The sequence below is a fragment of the Cherax quadricarinatus genome, chromosome 3 (assembly GCF_038502225.1).
Source record: "Cherax quadricarinatus isolate ZL_2023a chromosome 3, ASM3850222v1, whole genome shotgun sequence".
NCBI classification, from domain to species: Eukaryota; Metazoa; Arthropoda; class Malacostraca; order Decapoda; family Parastacidae; genus Cherax; species Cherax quadricarinatus.
In genome coordinates this window covers 43,330,527-43,356,607 of record NC_091294.1, presented here as the reverse complement: position 1 = coordinate 43,356,607, position 26,081 = coordinate 43,330,527, and the positions used below count along the sequence as shown (strand labels likewise).

General features: G+C 46.3%; 1 protein-coding gene across 1 annotated transcript in view; it reads right to left on the bottom strand.

Moving 5' to 3' along the window:
- The window catches only part of LOC128692835 (disintegrin and metalloproteinase domain-containing protein unc-71), a 740,447-nt gene that overhangs the window by 648,923 nt on the left and 65,443 nt on the right, over positions 1 to 26,081 (bottom strand). Inside the window, exon 3 of the mRNA XM_070093277.1 lies at positions 5,373 to 5,524. Coding sequence (XP_069949378.1) covers positions 5,373 to 5,524 — 152 coding nt within the window. The remainder of the gene's footprint in view (positions 1 to 5,372; positions 5,525 to 26,081) is intronic.

Genomic DNA, 26,081 nt, shown 5'->3' with positions numbered 1-26,081 from the left:
ACAAGACTAGTCCCAGAGCTAAGAGGTATGTCCTACGAGGAGAGGTTAAGGGAAATTGACCTGACGACACTGGAGGACAGGAGAGATAGGGGAGACATGATAACGACATACAAAATACTGAGAGGAATTGACAAGGTGGACAAAGACAGGATGTTCCAGAGATGGGACACAACAACAAGGGGACACAGTTGGAAGTTGAAGACACAGATGAATCACAGAGATGTTAGGAAGTATTTATTCAGCCACAGAGTAGTCAGGAAGTGGAATTATTTGGGAAGCGATGTAGTGGAGGCAGGATCCATACATAGCTTTAAGCAGAGGTATGATAAAGCTCACGGTTCAGGGAGAATGACCTAGTAGCGACCAGTGGAGAGGCGGGGCCAGGAGCTAGGACTCGACCCCTGCAACCTCAACTAGGTGAGTACACACACACACACACACACACACACACACACACACACACACAGAAAAAGAGCTCACTCCAGCAGAGCAAAGTTGCTGGTTATGGGGGATTTCAACCACAGGGAGATTGACTGGGAAAACCTGGAGCCACATGGGGGTCCCGAAACATGGAGAGCCAGGATGTTGGACGTGGTGCTGGAAAACCTCATGCACCAGCATGTTAAGGACACTACCAGAGTGAGAGGGGAGGATGAACCAGCAAGATTGGACCTTGTGTTCACCCTGGGCAGCTCAGATATTGAGGACATCAAGTATGAGAGTCCCCTAGGAGCTAGCGACCACGTGGTTCTGTGCTTTGAATACATAGTAGAGCTGCAAGTGGAGAGAATAACAGGAGTTGAATGGGAAAAGCCTGACTATAAAAGAGGGGACTACATAGGGTTGAAGAACTTCCTGCGGGAGGTCCAGTGGGACAGAGAACTGGCAGGAAAGCCAATAAATGAAATGATGGAATATGTAACAACAAAATGCAAGGAGGCAGTGGAAAGGTTTATTCCCAAGGGCAACAGTAACAACGGGAAGACCAGAACGAGCCCCTGGTTTACCCGACGGTGTAAGAAGGCAAAAACAAAGTGCAATAGAGAATGGAAACAACATCTCCCCATGGGTCCTTAGAGAAGGAGCAGAGATGCTGTGCGTGCCTCTAACCACAATCTTCAACACATCCCTTGAAACTGGGCAACTACCTGAGAAATGGAAGACAGCTAATGTAGTCCCCATATTTAAGAAAGGAAACAGAAACGAGGCACTAAACTACAGACCTGTGTCTCTGACATGTATTGTTTGTAAAGTCATGGAGAAGATTATCAGGAGGAGAGTGGTCGAACACCTGGAAAGGAACAAGATTATAAATGAAAACCAGCATGGGTTCATGGAAGGCAAATCTTGTATCACAAACCTCCTGGAGTTTTATGACAAGGTAACTGAAGTAAGACACGAGAGAGAGGGGTGGGTAGACTGCGTTTTCCTAGACTGCAGGAAGGCCTTTGACACAGTTCCCCACAAGAGATTAGTGCAGAAGCTGGAGGATCAGGCGCACGTAAAAGGGAGGGCACTGCAATGGATAAGGGAATACCTGACAGGGAGGCAGCAACGAGTCATGGTACGTGAAGAGGTATCACAGTGGGCGCCTGTTACGAGCGGGGTCCCACAGGGGTCAGTTCTAGGACCAGTGCTATTTTTGATATATGTGAACGACATGATGGAAGGAATAGACTCTGAAGTGTCCCTGTTCGCAGATGACGTGAAGTTGATGAGAAGAATTAAATCGGACGAGGATGAGGCAGGACTGCAAAGAGACCTGGACAGGCTGGACATGTGGTCCAGCAACTGGCTTCTCGAATTCAATCCAGCCAAATGCAAAGTCATGAAGATTGGGGAGGGGCAAAGAAGACCGCAGACAAAGTATAGGCTAGGTGGCCAAAGACTACAGACCTCACTCAGGGAGAAAGACCTTGGGGTGACCATAACACCGAGCACATCACCGGAGGCACACATCAACCAAATAACCGCTGCAGCATACGGGCGCCTGGCAAACCTGAGAATAGCGTTCCGATACCTTAATAAGTAATCGTTCAAGACACTGTACACTGTGTATGTTAGGCCCATACTGGAGTATGCAGCACCAGTCTGGAACCCACACCTGGTCAAGCACGTCAAGAAGTTAGAGAAAGTACAAAGGTTTGCAACAAGGCTAGTCCCAGAGCTCAAGGGAATGTCGTACGAGGAAAGGTTAAGGGAAATCGGACTGACGACACTGGAGGACAGAAGGGTCAGGGGAGACATGATAACGACATACAAGATACTGCGGGGAATAGACAAGGTGGACAGAGATAGGATGTTCCAGAGAGGGGACACAGGGACAAGGGGTCACAACTGGAAGCTGAAGACTCAGACGAGTCACAGGGACGTTAGGAAGTATTTCTTCAGTCATAGAGTTGTCAGCAAGTGGAATAGCCTAGCAAGTGAAGTAGTGGAGGCAGGAACCATACATAGTTTTAAGAAGAGGTATGACAAAGCTCAGGAAGCAGAGAGAGAGAGGATCCAGTAGCGATCAGTGAAGAGGCGGGGCCAGGAGCTGAGTCTCGACCCCTGCAACCACAATTAGGTGAGTACACATACACACACACACACACACACACACACACACACACACACACACACACACACACACACACACACACACACACACACACACACACACACACACACACACACACACACACACACACACACACACATTCCAAAATTGTAAGAATAAAGATTTAAGAGAGAGTGTATACTCTCCGTAGTTTCAGAGATGGTACACAAGACGTCTGGATGTTTGTAAACAAACACACTACACGTGGTTACCTGAGGGCTGGGTGGCCCAGGCTGTGTAACACGGTGCCTCGTTCTCTTTACTGACCTAAACACACACTGCCCACTCCGCAGTGTTTGCTCCTTGAGTGTAATGTAACATGCCTCACATAATTTAACGAATGAGTGTTTGTTAAGCGTGTACACTGGCTGGCTGGCTGCCTGGCTGACTGACTGCCTGGGTGGCTGCCTGACTGACTGCCTGCCTGGCTGTGTGCCTGTAGCCAACGCTATTTGCAACCACGCCAACTTGTAACCCACGTCAGCTTGAAGTGAACACCTAAACCAAAATGAAAAAAAAATAGCGCGAGGAATTTCAGAAGTTTGGAAGGAGACTGTTGCTGGTACTGAAAGCTCTTTGTCTTGTGGGAAATAAATCAAATAACCGATTTTGACGGTCTCAGAGGAGAGGAAGATGAGGGGAAGACATGATAAGAACGTTGACGATACTCAGATAACTCGAGAGGCAGGAGAGGACCGGGAACGGGGAGGCACAGATGGAAACTAAAAGCTCCAATTATCATCGGGATGATCTCAGGAACGACTTCTTCAGCCTCAAAGGCATTACGTAATGCTAAAGTAATTGAAGATCCATGGTGCCATACTACCATGAATCACAGGTGTGTTAGACATGAGGATGTGAGACAGCTGGAGAAACTGAAGACAGCAGAGACATTGTAATCTGACAGTGTCTCACACTGTCAGATTACAATTTCTGACAGTGTCTCACACTGTCAGAAATACTGAGACACTGACAGTGTCTCAGTATTTCTGAGGTAGACAGCAACCACCCAGGGAGGTATTACCGTCCTGTGGTAGTAGGTTGGTAGACAGCAACCACCCAGGGAGGTACTACCGTCCTGTGGTAGTAGGTTGGTAGACAGCAACCACCCAGGGAGGTATTACCGTCCTGTGGTAGTAGGTTGGTAGACAGCAACCACCCAGGGAGGTACTACCGTCCTGTGGTTGTAGGTTGGTAGACAGCAACCACCCAGGGAGGTACTACCGTCCTGTGGTAGTAGGTTGGTAGACAGCAACCACCCAGGGAGGTATTACCGTCCTGTGGTAGTAGGTTGGTAGACAGCAACCACCCAGGGAGGTACTACCGTCCTGTGGTAGTAGGTTGGTAGACAGCAACCACCCAGGGAGGTATTAGCGTCCTGTGGTAGTAGGTTGGTAGACAGCAACCATCCAGGGAGGTATTACCGTCCTGTGGTAGTAGGTTGGTAGACAGCAACCACCCAGGGAGGTATTAGCGTCCTGTGGTAGTAGGTTGGTAGACAGCAACCATCCAGGGAGGTATTACCGTCCTGTGGTAGTAGGTTGGCAGACAGCAACCACCCAGGGAGGTACTACCGTCCTGTGGTAGTAGGTTGGTAGACAGCAACCACCCAGGGAGGTACTACTGTCCTGTGGTAGTAGGTTGGTAGACAGCAATCACCCAGGGAGGTACTACCGTCCTGTGGTAGTAGGCTGGTAGACAGCAACCATCCAGGGAGGTACTACCGTACTGTGGTAGTAGGTTGGTAGACAGCAACCACCCAGGGAGGTACTACCGTTCTGTGGGAGTAGGTTGGTAGACAGCAGCCACCCAGGGAGGTACTACCGTCCTGTGGTAGTAGGCTGCTAGACAGCAACCATCCAGGGAGGTACTACCGTACTTTGGTAGTAGGCTGGTAGACAGCAGCCACCCAGGGAGGTACTACCGTTCTGTGGGAGTAGGTTGGTAGACAGCAACCATCCAGGGAGGTACTACCTACTGTGGTAGTAGGCTGGTAGACAGCAGCCACCCAGGGAGGTACTACCGTTCTGTGGTAGTAGGCTGGTAGACAGCAGCCACCCAGGGAGGTACTACCGTCCTGTGGTAGTAGGCTGGTAGACAGCAACCATCCAGGGAGGTACTACCGTACTGTGGTAATAGGCTGGTAGACAGCAACCACCCAGGGAGGTACTACAGTCCTGTGGTAGTAGGTTGGTAGACAACAATCACCCAGGGAGGTACTACAGTACTGCCAAGCGAGTGTAAAACGGAAGCCTGTAATTGTTTTATATGATGGTAGGATTGCTGGTGTCTTTTTTCTGTCTCATAAACATGCAAGATTTCAGGTACGTCTTGTTACCTCTACTTACACTTAGGTCACACTACACATGTATGTACAACCATATATATATATATATATATATATATATATATATATATATATATATATATATATATATATATATATATATATATATATATATATATATATATATATATATATATATATATATATATATATATATATATACCCTCTCTGGGGTTTCTTCTATTTTCTTTCTGATTCTTGTTCTTGTTTATTTCGTCTTATCTCCATGGGGAATTGGAACATAATTCTTCCTCCGTAAGTCATGCGTGATGTAAGAAGCGACTAAAATGCCGGAAGCAAGTGGCTAGTAACCCCTTCTTTTTCGCCCATCCTGCTTAATAATAATAATAATAATAATAATAATAATAATAATAATAATAATAATAATAATAATAATAATAATAATAATAAAAGATTACTTACAGTAATCTTGCTGGCGTCGCGCGTGGAGATGCCCTGAGACTTGCCGTGCCGCTGGAGCTGCACAGGATACGTGATCTGGTAGAACTGTGACTCCAGCGACGACACGAACTGCTGGTTCTCAGCGTGCTCGTTCAGCAGGCGTCGCACCTCCCCTGTAACACACATACCCAACATCACTTACACAAACTCACCCAGAATCCTAACTTAATAAACCGGTTTTTTTTTTTTATTGATTTGATTGGTAAGGTTAATTAAAAAATAACAGTAACAACAGTAATAATAATAATGATGATGATTAAAATAATAATAATAATAGTAACAATAATAATGATTAAAATATTAATAGTAATAATAATAATAATAATAATAATAATAATAATAATAATAATAATAATAATAATAATAATAATAATAATAATAATAACAATAATAATAATAATAATAATAATAATAATAATAATAATAATAATAATAATAATAATAATTACAATAACAATAATAATGATTAAAATAATATTAATAATAATTAAAATAATAATATTAATAATAATTAAAATAATAATAATAATGATGATTAAAATACTACTACTACTACTACTACTACTACTACTACTACTACTAATAATAATAATAATAATAATAATAATAATAATAATAATAATTACAATAACAATAATAATGATTAAAATAATATTAATAATAATTAAAATAATAATATTAATAATAATTAAAATAATAATAATAATGATGATTAAAATACTACTACTACTACTACTACTAATAATAATAATAATAATAATAATAATAATAATAATAATAACAATAATAATAATAAGAAGAATAGTAATGATAATAATCACAGTCATAATGAAAGTCATCATCATCATCATAATAATAATAATAATAACTTACATCGATAAATTCTTTACTCTGCAAGACTCTCAACTTTCCTATAAAGAACATGAAGAACAGAAACATCAAGAATAAGAACAAGAAGAACGAGAAAATCAAAAACAAGAACAGAAAGAATAAGAACAACAATAACATGAAAAGTAAAAAAACACAAACAAAAACACTGACGAAAGCAAGAAGGATGAAAACAACAAGAAACATAAACAAAAGAACAAAGGGAAGAACAATCTGAGCGAAGAGAACAGAGGTGGACCAGAGAACAAAACACCGGCCAGGAGATGCAACATCCCATCACTGAAAACCAGAGGCGCTACTACCACGATAACTGACAACACAATAACTGTCAGGGGCCCAAGATTGTTCAACTGCCTTCCACCATACATAAGGGGGATTACCAATAGACCTCTGGCTGTCTTCAAGACCCCTGGCTGTCTTCAAGACCCCTGGCTGACTTCAAGACCCCTGGCTGTCTTCAAGACCCCTGGCTGTCTTCAAGACCCCTGGCTGTCTTCAAGACCCCTGGCTGTCTTCAAGACCCCTGGCTGTCTTCAAGACCCCTGGCTGTCTTCAAGACCCCTGGCTGTCTTCAAGACCTCTGAGTGTCTTCAAGACCCCTGGATGTCTTCAAGACCCCTGGCTGTCTTCAAGACCCCTGGCTGTCTTCAAGACCCCTGGTTGTCTTCAAGACCCCTGGCTGTCTTCAAGACCACTGAGTGTCTTCAAGACCCCTGGCTGTCTTCAAGACCCCTGGCTGTCTTCAAGACCCCTGGCTGTCTTCAAGACCTCTGAGTGTCTTCAAGACCCCTGGGTGTCTTCAAGACCCCTGGCTGTCTTCAAGACCCCTGGTTGTCTTCAAGACCCCTGGCTGTCTTCAAGGCCCCTGGCTGTCTTCAAGGCCCCTGGTTGTCTTCAAGACCCCTGGCTGTCTTCAAGACCCCTGGCTGTCTTCAAGACCCCTGGCTGTCTTCAAGACCTCTGAGTGTCTTCAAGACCCCTGGGTGTCTTCAAGACCCCTGGCTGTCTTCAAGACCCCTGGTTGTCTTCAAGACCCCTGGCTGTCTTCAAGGCCCCTGGCTGTCTTCAAGGCCCCTGGTTGTCTTCAAGACCCCTGGCTGTCTTCAAGACCCCTGGCTGTCTCCAAGAAGGCACTGGACAGGCACCTAAAGTCAGTACCTGACCAGCCGGACTGTGGTTCGTACCTTCGCTTACGTGCTGCCAACAGTAACAGCCTGGTTGATAAGGCCCTGACCCACTACCAGACCTGATTACAGACCGGGCCGCGGAGGAGTTAACCCTCAAATTCCACTCAAGGTATACTCAAGGTATACCATGGAGGCGGTTTCCCTGGCCCCGAGAGGTGGGAGGACTGTGTACCAGTGAATCGGTGGTCTGGGAGACCTTGGTGGACGGGGGTGGGGAGTGGAGGCGGGGGTGTTGGAAGTGGACCGGGTTGATGGGGACAGTGGACCGGGGCGTCGCCATAGAGAGAATATAATTGATGGTGGAGTGACGGAGTAGACTGACGCTAGTGGATGGAACATTTGATGGATGATGACGCGATGAATAGGTGATTATGAGGATAAATGAGGGAGAGGGAGGCTAGGAGGATGGTAGGAGAGAGTACGAAGAGGGAGGCTACAAGGATGGAAGTAGGGGAGAGTAGGGTGAAGGAGGGAAGCAGAAAGAAGGAAGATTTATTAAAATTTACACCACCATTATACATGAACAACACATTGTATGGAAGCAAAATAATTCTCAATCAGTCTAAACAAATCGAAACATTAAGAAAATATAATATATATATATATATATATATATATATATATATATATATATATATATATATATATATATATATATATATATATATATATATATATATATATATATATATATATATATATATATATATATATTTATACATTGGGGATGGGTCCACCTCTGGTGTAAATTGTGGGACCCACAGCCTCGGAGAAGTGGATAAAAAGGCTTCAAGGAAGAATATTTGGATTTCTTCCTGAAGCCGTTTGAATATTCCACTTCCCCTACCACCCCATCTTTTTATATTTTTTTTACCAATAGGAATATTTTATTACAAAATATGGTACAGAAGATTTAAGAGATACATTGTTGATATAAAGGTGGCATATACGGTACATGTTACGTGTGTATCACCGATTATAAGGCGAAAATCTCATCCAGCTCCTCAGAACTGGGGCGTGTGCCCAAAATACAGCAGGCATTACCCCTCTGAACAGCCGCACTGAGCCGCTGGAACGGAAAACTAGCTGCCCTGGGATCCCTAGTTGCCCTGATGAGTCTTTTTCCCAGCTCCTTAAGGAATTTAGATGCATTCTTTCCCCATGAGCCAAGGGTCTCTGAGCCTATGGGAACAAACATATTATGATGGGCAAGTTCTCCATATTTTCTAGACTTTTGGGACTCCCTGAAGCTGGCAGCTGCCCCTCCTTCCTCCCTGGTGTATTGGAGATAGCTATCAGCCAAGGTAGATGCACTTGTATAGTCTCACACCACCTGCTTCCCGTCTGTCCAGGCTTGAAGGGTGATACCATCTGGACGCTTCTGGCTGCCATCAGATCTGCATAGCTGGGGTGGCTCCCTTACTGCTGGGCATCCGGCTGTTGTGAGGCTCCTGTTGATAATGTTATGAACCTCCTCATGTCTTGCAATCTTTCCCTCGGATTTACGGCACACAAGACCATGGCACCTGAATCGGTCTGCTGCTTCACTGCCACAAATACACCTGTGTTCGGCGAGAATAGGGGCGGCAAGTCGAAGGGCAACACCAATGCGGATGGTCTGTGGGTCGAGGCGTGTGCCAAGGCTGGAGTTGGGAACAGCCAACAGAAAGTCCCCTGCATGAGGAGCTCTCACTGCCAGGAGGCGGGCTCTATCCTTCCCTGACACACTCTGAAGCATTGTTGAGGCAATATTTTCCACTATTGGACCATCCCAGTGCGATTGTTTGAAGTTGTTGGAGGGAGCAGGTCTGGTTTCAGAGCCCGTTAGATTATCCCAGATCATGGCTCCGTCAATGAACTTTTGGTCCTGGACTCCAATCTTGTCCCTAAGATGTTCAGTTAGAATCGCTGCTACAAGCCCTCTGGATGCAATATATGAGGACAGAAAAGCAGGTAGCGCAATCTGTGATGGCTTGCGGACACCAATGCCTCCTAGTCTGACTGGAAGTGTAGCTTGGTTCCACTGCCCGTCTTCTAGAGTAAGGTTAAGTACTTTCGTAAAACTCTGCCTCAGGATACTGTCATATTCGTGCAGTATAGGGTTATCATATGAAGGTGCACATCTTAGGAAATATGTCAACCTGGGCAGACTCAAGCACTTTGTGAGAAGGTACAAGGCATCGTGGGTGTCCAAATTGCCTATTCGTTGTTCCATTCTCCTTAACTCTTCCAATTTCTTCCTGAGAATTGTGTCAATGGCATTGTTTCCCAGAGGTGCTCCTAGCAAGACACTGTTTGTGGGGGCAATGACTGTTGCTCCTGGTAGTTTTGATCTCACTGCATTTATCACTTGTTGACTGACTGAGATGATTTCACATTTGGATGGATTCAGGATGGAACCCATTTCCTGTCCCCGTGCCATTACCTGTGTAAGATCATGTAGGAGGGACTCCTTTGTACCTGCTAGTGTGCCATCATCTAGGAACCAGATGTTTAGCTCGCTGATCAGTCTGACTGTGATTTCCCCAACTGCTATACAGAAGAGAAATGGTGCAAGAGGATCTCCTTGTTGGACACCCTCCGATGATGTGATTTCATGCTCTCCAAAGAGAAGCATTGATTCCTTGCTATACCCAGCTGAAACAAAAGGGAAGAGACCAGGGAAATGTTCTTGTACTGCTGCTAATACCACGTCTCTTTTCAGGAGATTGAACGCATTCTTGAAATCTAATTTTACCACTGCATTGTCCTCAGGCAGGTTGTTGATATACGCCCTTGTTGCATGAACTGCTGCTTCACTTCCTTGAGAGACCCCAAAGCCAAGCTAGTTTGGTTGAAGCATCATGGCTGCCTGTGCACGAATACTTCGGACAGCAGCTTTGGATACGAGGCAGCGTAACGTGTTGCCTACTGCAATTGGCCGAATTCCTCCATCCTTCTTTTTAAGTGCACAAAGTGTTGCACCAAAAAAGAAAGGTCTAATTTCATCAGGAATCAGACCAGCCAAGGAATTGTTGACGAACCTTGTGATCTCTGAAAGCAGTGTCTCTGCAATTTCCCCAATAACTGGATTAACCATTTTCTTTAAATGCTGTGGCCTTATTCCAGTGTAACCCCCAGCAGAGCCAGATGGGAACGACATTATTGCTTTGTAAATGTCTGAGTCTTCCACAAACAATGGTTCCACAGTGGGGACAGACGTGTTGGAACTGGTGATGCCCCTGGTTTCCCTCGTAGGGTGCTTTCCTCTAAGTGTTTCAGTTGTGTCAGCATCCCTGGGAGCAACTGTATCTTCACTGGTAATAATTCTGATTGCTCCCACTGTGTTGCCCTCTTCAATTTTCTTGCTCACCTGGGCTCTGACTTTTTCACTGTCAGTGGAGTGAGTGGGGATTCTGCCTCTCCCTTTTTTGTGTTGACGGGGAAGGGGAATGAGGTTATCAGCGCTAGGAAAATCTTTTAAGGATTTAATTATCACTGAGGTTAGCCTCTTTCCCTTCTTTCCGGCACAGCTAAGCCGACATTGCCAAAAAGTAGCAAGTTGTGCCATGCCTTGATGGTTGGTGGAGCATTTAAGATAGATGAACCATCGTTTACTCTTTTCAGGAGGTCTGTAAGTTTCCCAGCTGCGTGTGGACGGGCTGCTTTGGGAATATGTGTGAGTGTCCTCGTACCTGTTGCTTTAATTGCTTCCAAGATATTGTCTGATGAGATGAGATCTGTTGGAGTGGGTTCAGGTGCCTGAGGTGGCTCTGGATCATCACTTTCCACAGGAGGACATCCTGAACCAGGGTAACTACCGTGTTTGCGGATGAAACCATTAGAGTTGAGACAACGAAGCTGTAAGCATGATCGACACTTGCCTCTCCTAGTATTGCCAGCCGTGCCATTTCCCTGGCTGCTTGCTTCCCCCTGGTTGGTATCCATCTGCTAGACTAGACAATAGGAGTGGAGTATGACATGCTGGGTGGGTATGGTGCGTGGAAGGTAGTGAACTTCACCGTGGTGGCCTGGTGGAGTTTGAGGGGCTGGGAGGGAAAGGGGAAACTTCCCCTGGGAATTGGATGGGGTAGACGCTGGTATTTTGGTGGGGAAGGTGCAGGTTGTTGAGTGGGGTTATCCCGAGGTGCACAATACACATGGACTTGCACACTATATATATATATATATATATATATATATATATATATATATATATATATATATATATATATATATATATATATATATATATATATGTCTAGTCACAGACAGAGCCGCGGGGGGAGGGGGTGTTGACCTCTGAAACCCTCTCCAGGTATTTAAAAAAATGCTCAACAATAATACTACATACATTATTTTTTCAGATTTATTTATATTCTTGACTGGTGGTGAGAGGCAGCCTTAATGACCCGGGTGGAAAAGACAGTCTTTAAACACTGTTAACAACAACCTAACTGGCCAGAACATGTTACGTATATCAGGGAAAGGCTATCAATTACCTATTTGAAAGTGCCTTGCAAGGTGGGCAGGTGAATGTCATAGACGTTCTGAGTAAATCTGCTGAATAACTCACAGCCACAACACGAACGTAGATAACATGGTACGGAACAGCTTGCAGTGTGAACACTGATGTTGTAGTAACCAGACTTAGGCTTGGTCTGGCAGACATACAGACTGATGTAGCAGGTCAAGAAGGCTCCATCTTTCCATTAGCGAAATGGGGAAGCTCGTATTTCCTGCATACGTAGCTTAATTAAAACATTCCAGGACCCCCATTAATCTTAACACATGTTCTCACTAAGCAGTATGTAGATTGCAATGGTCACAAGATCTCTCACACCCATGCAGGAATATCCATAATCTATTACACTCATGTGTTTGTCTTGGGTTGTTGCTATTTCCCAAGACAGGGAAAAATTCGAAAATATATGCCTCGAACTTGATAATATAGCTAGGGGCATTCTTCTCATTAACCTACACCTCTGACTCAAGTAATCCACACTTCTTGATTCAGCCGAGTTGCCAAAGGTGAGACCTAATGCCTGTAGATATCGTGTCACCAGAAACCCGCCTGTATACAGAGGTGGGAGAGGGCAGCAGGCAGATTGTAGTTTGAATTCGACCAGTGAAGATGTGATGAAGTGAGTGGGGTATCCCCGGCCGGGCTACACCGCGTTGAAATGCAGAAATATTAGTGGCCGTATTCCTGTGAATACATGAGTCCTGAGTAGTGCACTGACAATCTCCAATAAATACTTTCCGTGTCGCTCATTCGTGAACTAATGACGCAGGGAGAACTGTCTCCTGCTTGTGGACATTATCCACAGATATAGTTCACAAGTCGAACTTGTTGAGCAGTGATGATGTCAGGAGCTGCTGTAATATGCCAACCAGAAGACAGAAGTGAAGGCGTCCGACTTCGCTCTTCATTCAAGCCAATGTTAGCGGCCTCTCTTAGACGTTGTAACGTCACTGACTCCTATTACTATGAGCCAGGTAAGTCACTGTTTTACCTGACATCCATCTAATTACCACTGCGGTGCCTGGGGTCGATGTTTGGTAAACAGAGCTAACCAATTGAGGCCATAATGGGCGGGTCCAAGCACAAAACACAGGTAAGGATCACCTACTGCTTCCAGATGATATACCTGCCATGTCTACCACTCTCTCCTATGTGCTCCACTCCCACTCCCGACTTCCCCCACCCCCAAACCCTCCTACATCTCTACTCTCACTTCCTTCTCCTCCTCCATGCATCTATTCTTCTTTATCTTCCACCGAACCCTCCCTTCCTCTCTCATTTCTCTCTCTCTCTCTCTCTATCTCTCTCTCTTTCTCTCCCCTCGTATGAAAATCGTGTTTAGGGGATAAATCAGGTTAATGTCTGAGTGATTCAAGAGAAAGAGAAAGAGAGAAAGAGAGAGAGAAAGAGAGAGAGAGAGAGAGAGAGAGAGAGAGAGAGAGAGAGAGAGAGAGAGAGAGAGAGAGAGAGAGAGAGAGAGAGAGAGAGAGAGAGAGAGAGAGAGAGAGAGAGAGAGAGAGAATTGCGTGCTCTCCTTTAACCGAATTTCTAATTGCCATAAGAAAAAAGCAGTAAGAGAAGGCACCAACAATGCTTAAAGATGGAGGCTGCCGTTACCATGGCAACCACCAGAGATGACTACGTTATCTGTCGCGTCTCTCTATCTCTCTCTCTCTCTCTCTCTCTCTCTCTCTTATTGGATGACCTACAAGTCTTCCGGTTCTTCAAGATATTCCCTATAATCTCTTTCTCATCCGTCTGTCATCTTGGAAGACGTCACTGCTTGTTACTACCAGCAGCTGGTGACGTCACTGCTTGTTACTACCAGCAGCTGGTGACGTCACTGCTTGTTACTACCAGCAGCTGGTGACGTCACTCCTTGTTACTACCATCAGCTGGTGACGTCACTGCTTGTTACTACCATCAGCTAGTGACATCACTGCTTGTTACTATCAACAACTGGTGACGTCACTGCTTGTTACTAACAACAGCTGGTAACGTCACTGCTTGTTACTACCAACAGCTGGTGACGCCACTGCTTGTTACTACCAACAGCTGGTAACGTCACTGCTTGTTACTACCAACAGCTGGTAACGCCACTGCTTGTTACTACCAACAGCTGGTGACGTCACTGCTTGTTACTACCAACAGCTGGTAACGTTACTGCTTGTTACTACCAACAGCTGGTGACGTCACTGTTTGTTACTACCAGCAGATGATGACGTCACTGCTTGTTACTACCAGCAGCTAGTAACGTCACTGCTTGTTACTACCAACAGCTGGTAACGTCACTGCTTGTTACTACCAACAGCTGGTAACGTCACTGCTTGTTACTACCATGAGCTGGTAACGCCACTGCTCGTTACTACCAACAGCTGGTAACGTCACTGCTTGTTACTACCAACAGCTGGTGACGTCACTGCATGTTACTACCAACAGCTGGTAACGTCACTGCTTGTTACTACCATGAGCTGGTAACGTCACTGCTTGTTACTACCAACAGCTGGTAACGTCACTGCTTGTTACTACCATGAGCTGGTAACGCCACTGCTCGTTACTACCAAGAGCTGGTAACGTCACTGCTTGTTACTACCAACAGCTGGTGACGTCACTGCTTGTTACTACCAATAGCTGGTAACCTCACTGCTTGTTACTACCAACAGCTGGTAACGTCACTGCTTGTTACTACCAACAGCTTGTAACGTCACTGCTTGTTACTACCAACAGCTGGTAACGTCACTGCTTGTTACTACCAACAGCTGGTGACGTCACTGCTTGTTACTAACAACAGCTGGTAACGTCACTGCTTGTTACTACCAACAGATGGTAACGTCACTGCTTGTTACTACCAACAGCTGGCGACGTCACTGCTTGTTACTACCAACAGCTAGTGACGTCACTGCTTGTTACTACCAACAGCTGGTAACGTCACTGCTTGTTACTACCAACAACTGGTAACGTCACTGCTTGTTGCTACCAACAGATGGTGACGTCACTGCTTTTTACTACCAACAGCTGGTAACGTCACTGCTTGTTACTACCAACAGATGGTAACGTCACTGCTTGTTACTACCAACAGCTGGCGACGTCACTGCTTGTTACTACCAACAGCTAGTGACGTCACTGCTTGTTACTACTAACAGCTGGTAACGTCACTGCTTGTTACTACCAACAACTGGTAACGTCACTGCTTGTTACTACCAACAGATGGTGACGTCACTGCTTTTTACTACCAACAGCTGGTAACGTCACTGCTTGTTACTACCAACAACTGGTAACGTCACTGCTTGTTACTACCAACAGCTGGTAACGTCACTGCTTCCTACTACCAACAGATGGTGACGTCACTACTTGTTACTACCAACAGCTGGTAACGTCACTGCTTGTTACTACCAACAACTGGTAACGTCACTGCTTGTTACTACCAACAGATGGTGACGTCACTGCTTGTTACTACCAACAGATGGTGACGTCACTGCTTGTTACTACCAACAGATCGTGACGTCACTGCTTGTTAATGCCAACAGATGGTGACGTCACTTCTTGTTACAATCAACAGATGGTAACGTCACTGCTTGTTACAACCAACATGTGGTGAGGTCACTGCTTGTTACTACCAACAGATGATGACGTCACTGCTTGTTACTACCAACAAATGGTGACGTCACTGCTTGTTACTACCAACAGATGGTGACGTCATTGCTTGTTACTACCAACAGCTAGTGACGTCACTGCTTGTTACTACCAACAGATGGCGACGTCACTGCTTGTTACTACCAACAGCTAGTGACGTCACTGCTTGTTACTACCAACAGCTGGTAACGTCACTGCTTGTTACTACCAACAACTGGTAACGTCACTGCTTGTTGCTACCAACAGATGGTGACGTCACTGCTTTTTACTACCAACAGCTGGTAACGTCACTGCTTGTTACTACCAACAGATGGTAACGTCACTGCTTGTTACTACCAACAGCTGGCGACGTCACTGCTTGTTACTACCAACAGCTAGTGACGTCACTGCTTGTTACTACTAACAGCTGGTAACGTCACTGCTTGTTACTACCAACAACTGGTAACGTCACTGCTTGTTACTACCAACAGATGGTGACGTCACTGCTTTTTACTACCAACAGCTGGTAACGTCACTGCTTGTTACTACCAACAACTGGTAACGTCACTGCTTGTTACTACCAACAGCTGGTAACGTCACTGCTTCCTACTACCAACAGATGGTGACGTCACTACTTGTTACTACCAACAGCTGGTAACGTCACTGCTTGTTACTACCAACAACTGGTAACGTCACTGCTTGTTACTACCAACAGATGGTGACATCACTGCTTGTTACTACCAACAGATGGTGACGTCACTGCTTGTTACTACCAACAGATGGTGACGTCACTGCTTGTTACTACCAACAGATGGTGACGTCACTGCTTGTTACTACCAACAGGTGGTGACGTCACTGCTTGTTACTACCAACAGATGGTGACGTCACTGCTTGTTACTACCAACAGATGGTGACGTCACTGCTTGTTACTACCAACAGATCGTGACGTCACTGCTTGTTAATGCCAACGGATGGTGACGTCACTTCTTGTTACAATCAACAGATGGTAACGTCACTGCTTGTTACAACCAACATGTGGTGAGGTCACTGCTTGTTACTACCAACAGATGATGACGTCACTGCTTGTTACTACCAACAAATGGTGACGTCACTGCTTGTTACTACCAACAGATGGTGACGTCACTGCTTGTTACTACCAACAGATGGTGACGTCACTGCTTGTTACTACCAACAGGTGGTGACGTCACTGCTTGTTACCACCAACAGATGGTGACGTCACTGTTTGTTACTACCAGCAGCTGGTGACGTCACTGCTCGTTGCTACCAGCAGCTTATGGCGTCACTGCTCGTTACTACCATCAGCTCGTGATGTTACTGCTCCTTACTACCAGCAGCTGGTGACGTCACTGCTCGTTACTACCAGCAGCTGGTGACGTCACTGCTCGTTACTATCATCAGCTAGTGACGTCACTGCTCGTTATTACCAGCAGCTGGTGACATCACTGCTCGTTACTACCAGCAGCTGGTGACGTCCCTCTTCCGTACGACAAGCAGCTGGTGACGTCACTGATCTTTACTACCAACAGCTCGTGACGTTACTGCTCCTTACTACCAGCAGCTGGTGACGTCACTGCTCGTTACTAACAGCAGCTGGTGACGTCACTGCTCGTTACTATCATCAGATAGTGACGTCACTGCTCTTTGTTACCAGCAGCTGGTGACGTCACTGCTCGTTACTAGCAGCTGCTGATGACGTCACTGCTCGTTACTACCAGCAGCTGGTGATGTCATTGCTCGTTACTACCATCAGCTAGTGACGTCACTGCTCGTTACTACCAGCAGCTGGTGACGTCATTGCTCGCTACTACCAGTAGCTGGGGACGTCACTGCTCGTTACTACCATCAGCTGGTGACGTCACTGCTCGTTACTACCAGCAGCTGGTGACGTCACTGCTCGTTACTACCAGCAGCTGGTGACGTCACTGCTCGTTACTATCAGCAGCTGTTGACGTCAATGCTCGTTACTACCAGCAGCTGGTGATGTCATTGCTCGTTACTAGCATCAGCTAGTGACGTCACTGCTCGTTACTACCTTCAGCTAGTGACGTCACTGGTCGTTACTACCAGCAGCTGGTGACATCGCTGCTCGTTACTACCAGCAGCTGGTGACGTCCCTCTTCCGTACGACCAGCAGCTGGTGACGTCACTGCTCGTTACTACCATCAGCTCGTGACGTTACTGCTCCTTACTACCAGCAGCTGGTGACGTCAAGGCTCGTTACTACCAGCAGCTGGTGACGTCACTGTTCGTTACTACCAGCAGCTGGTGACGTCACTGCTCGTTATTATCAGCAGCTGGTGACGCCACTGCTCGTTATTACTAGCACCTGGTGACATCACTGCTCGATACTACCAGCAGCTGGTGACGTCACTGCTCGTTACTACCAGCAGTTGGTGACGTCACTGATCGTTACTACCAGCAGCTGGTGACATCACTGCTCGTTACTACCAGTAACTGGTGACGTCACTGCTCCTTACTACCAGTAGCTGGTGACGTCACTGCTCGTTACTACCATCAGCTGGTGACGTCACTGCTCGTTACTACCAGCAGCTGGTGACGTCACTACTCGTTACTACCATCAGCTAGTGACTTCACTGCTCGTTACTACCAGCAGCTGGTGACGTCACTGCTCGTTACTACCAGTAGCTGGTGACGTCGCTGATCGTTACTACCATCAGCTCCTGACGTCACTGCTCGTTACTACCAGCATCAATTTTGGCGGGAGATGCGTCGAAGAAAACGCGGGAACGTACTTTATTGGCGGGAAATGAGATCACACACACAAACACACACACACACACACACACACACACACACACACACACACACACACACACACACACACACACACACACACACACACACAGTGTAGTGGGTCACAAGCGCCAGGCTCCGAGAATCTTAGTGCTTTTAGGGCGTGTTTTAGCAGCTAGAAGCAACCAGTGTTAGTGACAACGTCAGTGAACAACCCTACAAGTGATAACCAGTGTATTAGCAAACATAAATAAAGTGAAGGCGAGAGAAAGCCTGAAATTATACAACAAAATTTCAAAGCGCCAGTCATTGAGGCCTAGTTGGCACCTGTTGCCACATTGTTACACATATACAAAGTACAAATCGAGTGACTAAAGAGAAAAGACCAAATAGAATTAAGAGAGGGTGGCTAACGACAAAATGTGATGTAGCACACAGAGTGAACAAGCTAGCCAGAAAGGGGATATATATATATATACATACATATACATAAATATATATAAGCAGAGGTGGTGGCAGCAGTAGGCCTGAGGGAGTAGCGCCGCCATAACAGGCTGGGTGTCATCACAAATAAGTAGTGTACTTACCCAAAGTGAAGTGTAAATTATAAAAGTAGCAGTATACAAGTGATAAGTGTGGTAAATGAGGACTCAAAAGGGCAACGAGATAAGAATAGCGAAGAAGCCAGCGGCGGAAGGGCGAGGTGCACGAGTCATCGTACAGCAAGCATCGTACAGCGAGCATCGTACATCAGGCATCTGGATGGACGTCCCCTCTGACCAGTAACGTACAAATCACCTGTTTTGTGGTTGGCGGGAAGTCTGAGTGATAGAGCCGGCCCAGCGGTCACTGGTAACTCGATATCTAAACCCTGCTCCAGAGCGATTATCATACACACAACACCTAGCAGTAGTAGGAAGATAAACTTTGTAGGAGTAAGGATTAAGCAGGAGGATTAAGTCGTGGCTAATGGGACTACAGCCCTGACAACAGTTTCGAGAGATAATGGTCTAGGACACAAAGACAGTACAATCTGAGAAGCAAGTACTGGGTACACATGTAGTAAAAGGTAGTACATAACTAGGTGAAAGAATGACTTGTTAACACACGCTAGTATTATAATTATTAGAACTACTTTCAGTGTTAATGGTATCTCATTAGTATTACGGATACACAGAAGTGAATTGTATTTCTGGGACATATAAACAACTGACGTGCTCACACACACACACACGCGCGCACACACATACACACTCGGGGCCAGGAGCTGGGTCTCGACCCCTGAAACCACAACTAGGTGAGTACACACAGCTGATCCTTGGAATTTGACCGCCTCCCCCACAGACCTCTTACGTTTCCCCTCCCTCGCGTTTCTCCCTCTCAATACCCTCTTTCCCTCCTTTCTCCCTCTCTCTCTCTTTCTCTCCCTCTCCCTCTCTTTCTCCCTCTCTCTACCCTTTCTCTCCCCCTCAGATTTCTCTCTCTCCCCCTTGGTCTTATCCCTCACCCCCATACTCTCTCCTCTCTCTCCCTCTTTCTACCCTTTCTCTCTCCTCTCTGTCCCTCTTTCTACCCTTTCTCTCTCCTCTCTCTCCCTCTTTCTACCCTTTCTCTCTCTCCCCCACACCCTCTCCCTCCTCTACACATGTAGTAAAAGGTAGTACATAACTGGGTGAAAGAATGACTTGTTAACACACGCTAGTATTATAATTATTAGAACTACTCTCAGTGTTAGTGGTATCTCATTAGTATTACGGATACACAGAAGTGAATTGTATTTCTGGGACATATAAACAACTGACGTGCTCACACACACACACACGCGCGCACACACATACACACTCGGGGCCAGGAGCTGGGTCTGGACCCCGAAACCACAACTAGGTGAGTACACACAGCTGATCCTTGGAATTTGACTGCCTCCCCCACAGACCTCTTACCTTTTCCCTCCCTCGCGTTTCTTTCTCACATAGCCTTCTTCCCTCCTTTCTCCCTCTCTCTCTCTTTCTCTCCCTCTCCCTCTCCCTCTCTTTCTCCCTCTCTCTACCCTTTCTCTCCCCCCTCACATTTCTCTCCCTCCCCCTTGGTCTTATCCCTCACCCCCATACTCTCTCCTCTCTCTCCCTCTTTCTACCCTTTCTCTCTCCTCTCTCTCCCTCTTTCTACCCTCTCTCTCTCTCCCCCACACCCTCTCCCTCCTCTAGCCTTCTGTCTGTGGTAATAAAAAGTAAAAAAAAAAAAAAAAAAATATGGGTGGCCTTAGAGGACAGAAACCCAGAGATCTGGTGGACGAACCAGGGAGGAAAGACTGGGAGCTAGAGCTCCAAAAAAGGGAGGAAGAGTGGGGAAGGAAGATAGTAGAGCTTGGTAAGAAAATGGAGGAGCGGATAGCTGAAGAGTGCAGGAAGTGGGAAGTACAGGTCTTAGCAGCAGAAGCTAGGATACAGTGCTTAGAAGAGAAACTGCAAAGCCTGAAACAGATTAGAGAGACAAATGACAATTCAGGTGTGACATCAGGAAATTCAAAGTCAGGCGCAGACAAGGGGATGGTAAGCAACAACGGAGACATGCCGAACATGAAGGCCCTATCAGACCCACGTGGGGCCAGGGAAAAGACGACGAGCACACTAAGATCAAACGACAGGTCCGAAGACAATGAAGGTATGCTATATGCAGAGATTCTAACAGCCAACTGCAGTAGCAAGGGACAGCTGGTCAGGAAAGACAGTCCACTGAGAATAGAAGTTTCAGATATGACAGGGACTGAAGGCAAGAACATGTCAATGGAAGGAAATAAAATGCCTCAGAGGACGCAGATGGAGACTCAGTGGGAGGAGGAAAGGGCGAGGTCAGTTTTTGTGTACGGGCTCCAAGAAGCCAAGGGGGCCAACTTTGAAGAAATAAAACAGGAGGAGAAAAAAATGATTGAAGGCATCATGAAAACAATAGGGGAGAGCAATATGACCCAGGTGACAAATTTTCAGAGAATTGGGTGGTTTGTGAGTGGAAGGATACGGCCTGTCAGAGTAATTTTCAAGGAAGAATCAGTTCGAACCAGGATTCTGCAAGAGAAAGCAAGACTGAGGGACAAAGAGGGGTACCAGAGAGTATACCTCGACCGCGACAGAACACAAGAAGAAAGGACTACACTGAAAGAGAGGGTACAGAGACGCAAGGAGGAACGAGAAGCAATGAAAATGAGCAGGACCCAGACACAGGAGGAAGGGCAAACACACCCCACAGAATCTCCCACCAAAAGACTCCACCCGCGACATTCCCAACGCAACTGAGCAACCTATACTACAACCCACTCACTGTTCCCTCTGCCACCAATCCCCATATCACAAACCTCACCACAACAGCTGTCCCTTATGGGCATTCTGACCCCACCCCCATCAACACAAACCCCACCTACACCACAGCCCCATATAGGCCCCCACCAAGGCTCTCGCTCCCCCAACCCCAATATTCTTGCATGACCACAATGATAGAAAAGAAACTAAAGGTTTGGTACACAAACGCGGATGGAATAATGAATAAACATGAGGAGTGGAATGAAAGAATCAGTGAAAAATCCCCAGACATCATAGCAGTCACAGAAACAAAACTCGCTGAGACAATAACAGACACAATCTTCCCAACAGGATATCAGATCCTGAGGAAAGATAGAAGGAGTAGAGGGGGAGGAGGGGTTGCACTGCTCATAAAACACCGATGGGGATTTGAGGAAATGGAAGGCATGGACATGATTGGAGAAAGAGACTACATTGTAGGTACAATTCAGTCCGGAGAACATAAAGTAGTCATTGGAGTGATGTATAACCCACCACAGAACTGCAGGAGGCCAAGAGAGGAGTACGAAGAAAACAACAGGGTGATGGTGGACACACTGGCTGAGGTGGCAAGAAGAGCTCACTCAAGCAGAGCAAAGTTACTGGTAATGGGCGATTTCAACCACAGGGAGATCGACTGGGAAAACCTAGAGCCACATGGGGGTCCCGAAACATGGAGAGCCAAGATGATGGATGTGGTACTTGAAAACCTCATGCATCAACATGTCAGGAACACAACCAGAGAGAGAGGGGAGGATGAGCCAGCAAGACTGGATCTTGTGTTCACCCTGAGCAGTTCAGACATTGAGGACATCACTTATGAGAGGCCCCTTGGAGCTAGCGATCATGTGGTTCTGAGTTTTGACTATATAGTAGAGTTACAAGTGGAGAAGGTAACAGGAACTGAAGGGGACAGGCCAAACTATAAAAGGGGGGACTACACAGGTATGAGAAACTTCCTGCAGGAGGTTCAGTGGGACAGAGAAATGGTAGGAAAATCAGTAAACGAGATGATGGAATATGTGGCAACAAAGTGCAAGGAGGCAGAGGAAAGTTTTGTTCCCAAGGGAAACAGAAATAATAGGAAGACCAAAGCGAGTCCTTGGTTTACCCGAAGGTGTAGGGAGGCAAAAACTAAGTGCAACAGAGAATGGAAAAGGTACAGGAGGCATAGGACCCAGGAAAACAAGGAGATTAGTAGAAGAGCCAGAAACGAGTATGCACAGATAAGGAGGGAGGCCCAGCGACAGTATGAAAACGACATAGCATCGAAAGTCAAATCTGACCCGAAACTGCTGTATAGCCACATTAGGAGGAAGACAACAGTCAAGGACCAGGTGATAAGGCTGAGGAAAGAAGGTGGAGAACTCACAAGAAACGATCAAGAGGTATGTGAGGAGCTCAACACGAGATTTAAGGAAGTATTTACAGTAGAGACAGGAAGGACTCTGGGGGGGACAGACCAGATGGGGACACCAGCAAGGAATACACCAACAAGTGTTGGACGACATACATACAGATGAGGAGGAGTTGAAGAAACTGTTAAGGGACATCGATACCTCAAAGGCAATGGGACCAGACAACATCTCCCCGTGGGTCCTTAGAGAGGGAGCAGATATGTTGTGCGTGCCACTTACCACAATCTTCAACACATCCCTGGAAACTGGGCAACTACCTGAGGTATGGAAGACGGCAAATGTAGTTCCCATTTTTAAAAAAGGAGACAGAAAAGAGGCACTAAACTATAGACCTGTGTCATTGACGTGTATAGTATGCAAAATTATGGAGAAGATTATCAGGAGGAGAGTGGTGGAGCACCTGGAACGGAACAGGAGAATAAATGCCAACCAGCACGGATTCACAGAAGGAAAATCCTGTGTCACAAACCTTCTGGAGTTTTATGATAAAATAACAGAAGTAAGACAAGAGAGAGAGGGGTGGGTTGATTGCATCTTCTTGGACTGCAAGAAGGCCTTTGACACAGTTCCTCACAAGAGATTAGTGCAGAAGCTAGAGCATCAGGCGCATATAACAGGAAGGGCACTGCAATGGATCAGGGAATACCTGACAGGGAGGCAACAACGAGTCATGGTACGTAATGATGTATCACAGTGGGCACCTGTGACGAGCGGGGTCCCACAGGGGTCGGTCCTAGGACCAGTGCTATTTTTGGTATATGTGAACGACATGACGGAAGGGTTAGACTCAGAAGTGTCCCTGTTTGCAGATGATGTGAAGTTAATGAGGAGAATTAAATCTGATGAGGACCAGGCAGGACTTCAAAGAGACCTGGACAGACTGGACACCTGGTCCAGCAAATGGCTTCTCGAATTTAATCCTGCCAAATGCAAAGTCATGAAGATGGGGGAGGGGCACAGAAGACCACAGACAGAGTATAGGCTAGGTGGCCAAAGACTGCAAACCTCACTCAAGGAGAAAGATCTTGGGGTGAGTATAACACCGAGCATGTCTCCGGAAGCACACATCAATCAGATAACTGCTGCAGCATATGGGCGCCTGGCAAACCTGAGAACAGCATTCCGATACCTTAGTAAGGAATCATTCAAGACACTGTACACCGTGTATGTCAGGCCCATACTGGAGTATGCAGCACCTGTTTGGAACCCGCACTTGATAAAGCACGTCAAGAAACTAGAGAAAGTACAAAGGTTTGCGACAAGGTTAGTTCCAGAGCTAAGGGGAATGTCCTATGAGGAAAGATTAAGGGAAATCGGCCTGACGACACTGGAGGACAGGAGGGTCAGGGGAGACATGATAACGACATATGAAATACTGCGTGGAATAGACAAGGTGGACAAAGACAGGATGTTCCAGGGAGGGGACACAGAAACAAGAGGCCACAATTGGAAGTTGAAGACACAAATGAGTCAGAGAGATAGTAGGAAGTATTTCTTCAGTCATAGAGTTGTAATGCAGTGGAATAGCCTAGAAAATGACGCAGTGGAGGCAGGAACCATACACAGTTTTAAGACGAGGTTTGATAAAGCTCATGGAGCGGGGAGAGAGAGGGCCTAGTAGCAACCGGTGAAGAGGCGGGGCCAGGAGCTAGGACTCGACCCCTGCAACCACAAATAGGTGAGTACAAATAGGTGAGTACACACACACACACACACACACACACACACACACACACATACACACACACACACACACACACACACACACACACACACACACACACACACACACACACACACACACACACACACACACACACACAGGAGGAAGGGCAAACACACCCCACAGAATCTCCCACCAAAAGACTCCAACAGCGACATTCCCAACGCAACTGAGCAACCTATACTACAACCCACTCACTGTTCCCTCTGCCACCAACCCCCATATCACAAACCTCACCCCAACAGCTGTCCCTTATTGGTATTCTGACCCCACCCCCATCATCACAAACCCCACCTACACCACAGCCCCATATAGGCCCCCACCAAGGCTCTCGCTCCCCCAACCCCAATATTCTTGCAGGACCACAATGATAGAAAAGAAACTGAAAGTTTGGTACACAAACGCGGATGGAATAACGAATAAACATGAGGAGTGGAACGAAAGAATCAGTGAAAAATCCCCAGACATCATAGCAGTCACAGAAACAAAACTCGCTGAGACAATAACAGACACAATCTTCCCAACGGGATATCAGATCCTGAGGAAAGATAGAAGGAGTAGAGGGGGAGGAGGGGTTGCACTGCTCATAAAACACCGATGGGGATTTGAGGAAATGGAAGGCATGGACATGATTGGAGAAAGAGACTACATTGTAGGTACAATTCAGTCCGGAGAACATAAAGTAGTCATTGGAGTGATGTATAACCCACCACTGAACTGCAGGAGGCCAAGAGAGGAGTACGAAGAAAACAACAGGGTGATGGTGGACACACTGGCTGAGGTGGCAAGAAGAGCTCACTCGAGCAGAGCAAAGTTACTGGTAAGGGCGATTTCAACCACAGGGAGATCGACTGGGAAAACCTGGAGCCACATGGGGGTCCCGAAACATGGAGACCCACGATGATGGATGTGGTACTTGAAAACCTCATGCATCAACATGTCAGGGACACAACCAGAGAGAGAGGGAAGGATGAGCCAGCAAGACTGGATCTTGTGTTCACCCTGAGCAGTTCAGACATTGAGGACATCACTTACGAGAGGCCCCTTAGAGCTAGCGATCACGTGGTTCTGAGTTTTGATTATATAGTAGAGTTACAAGTGGAGAAGGTAACAGGAACTGAAGGGGACAGGCCAGACTATAAAAGGGGGGACTACGCAGGAATGAGAAACTTCCTGCAGGAGGTTCAGTGGGACAGAGGAATGGTAGGAAAATCAGTAAACGAGATGATGG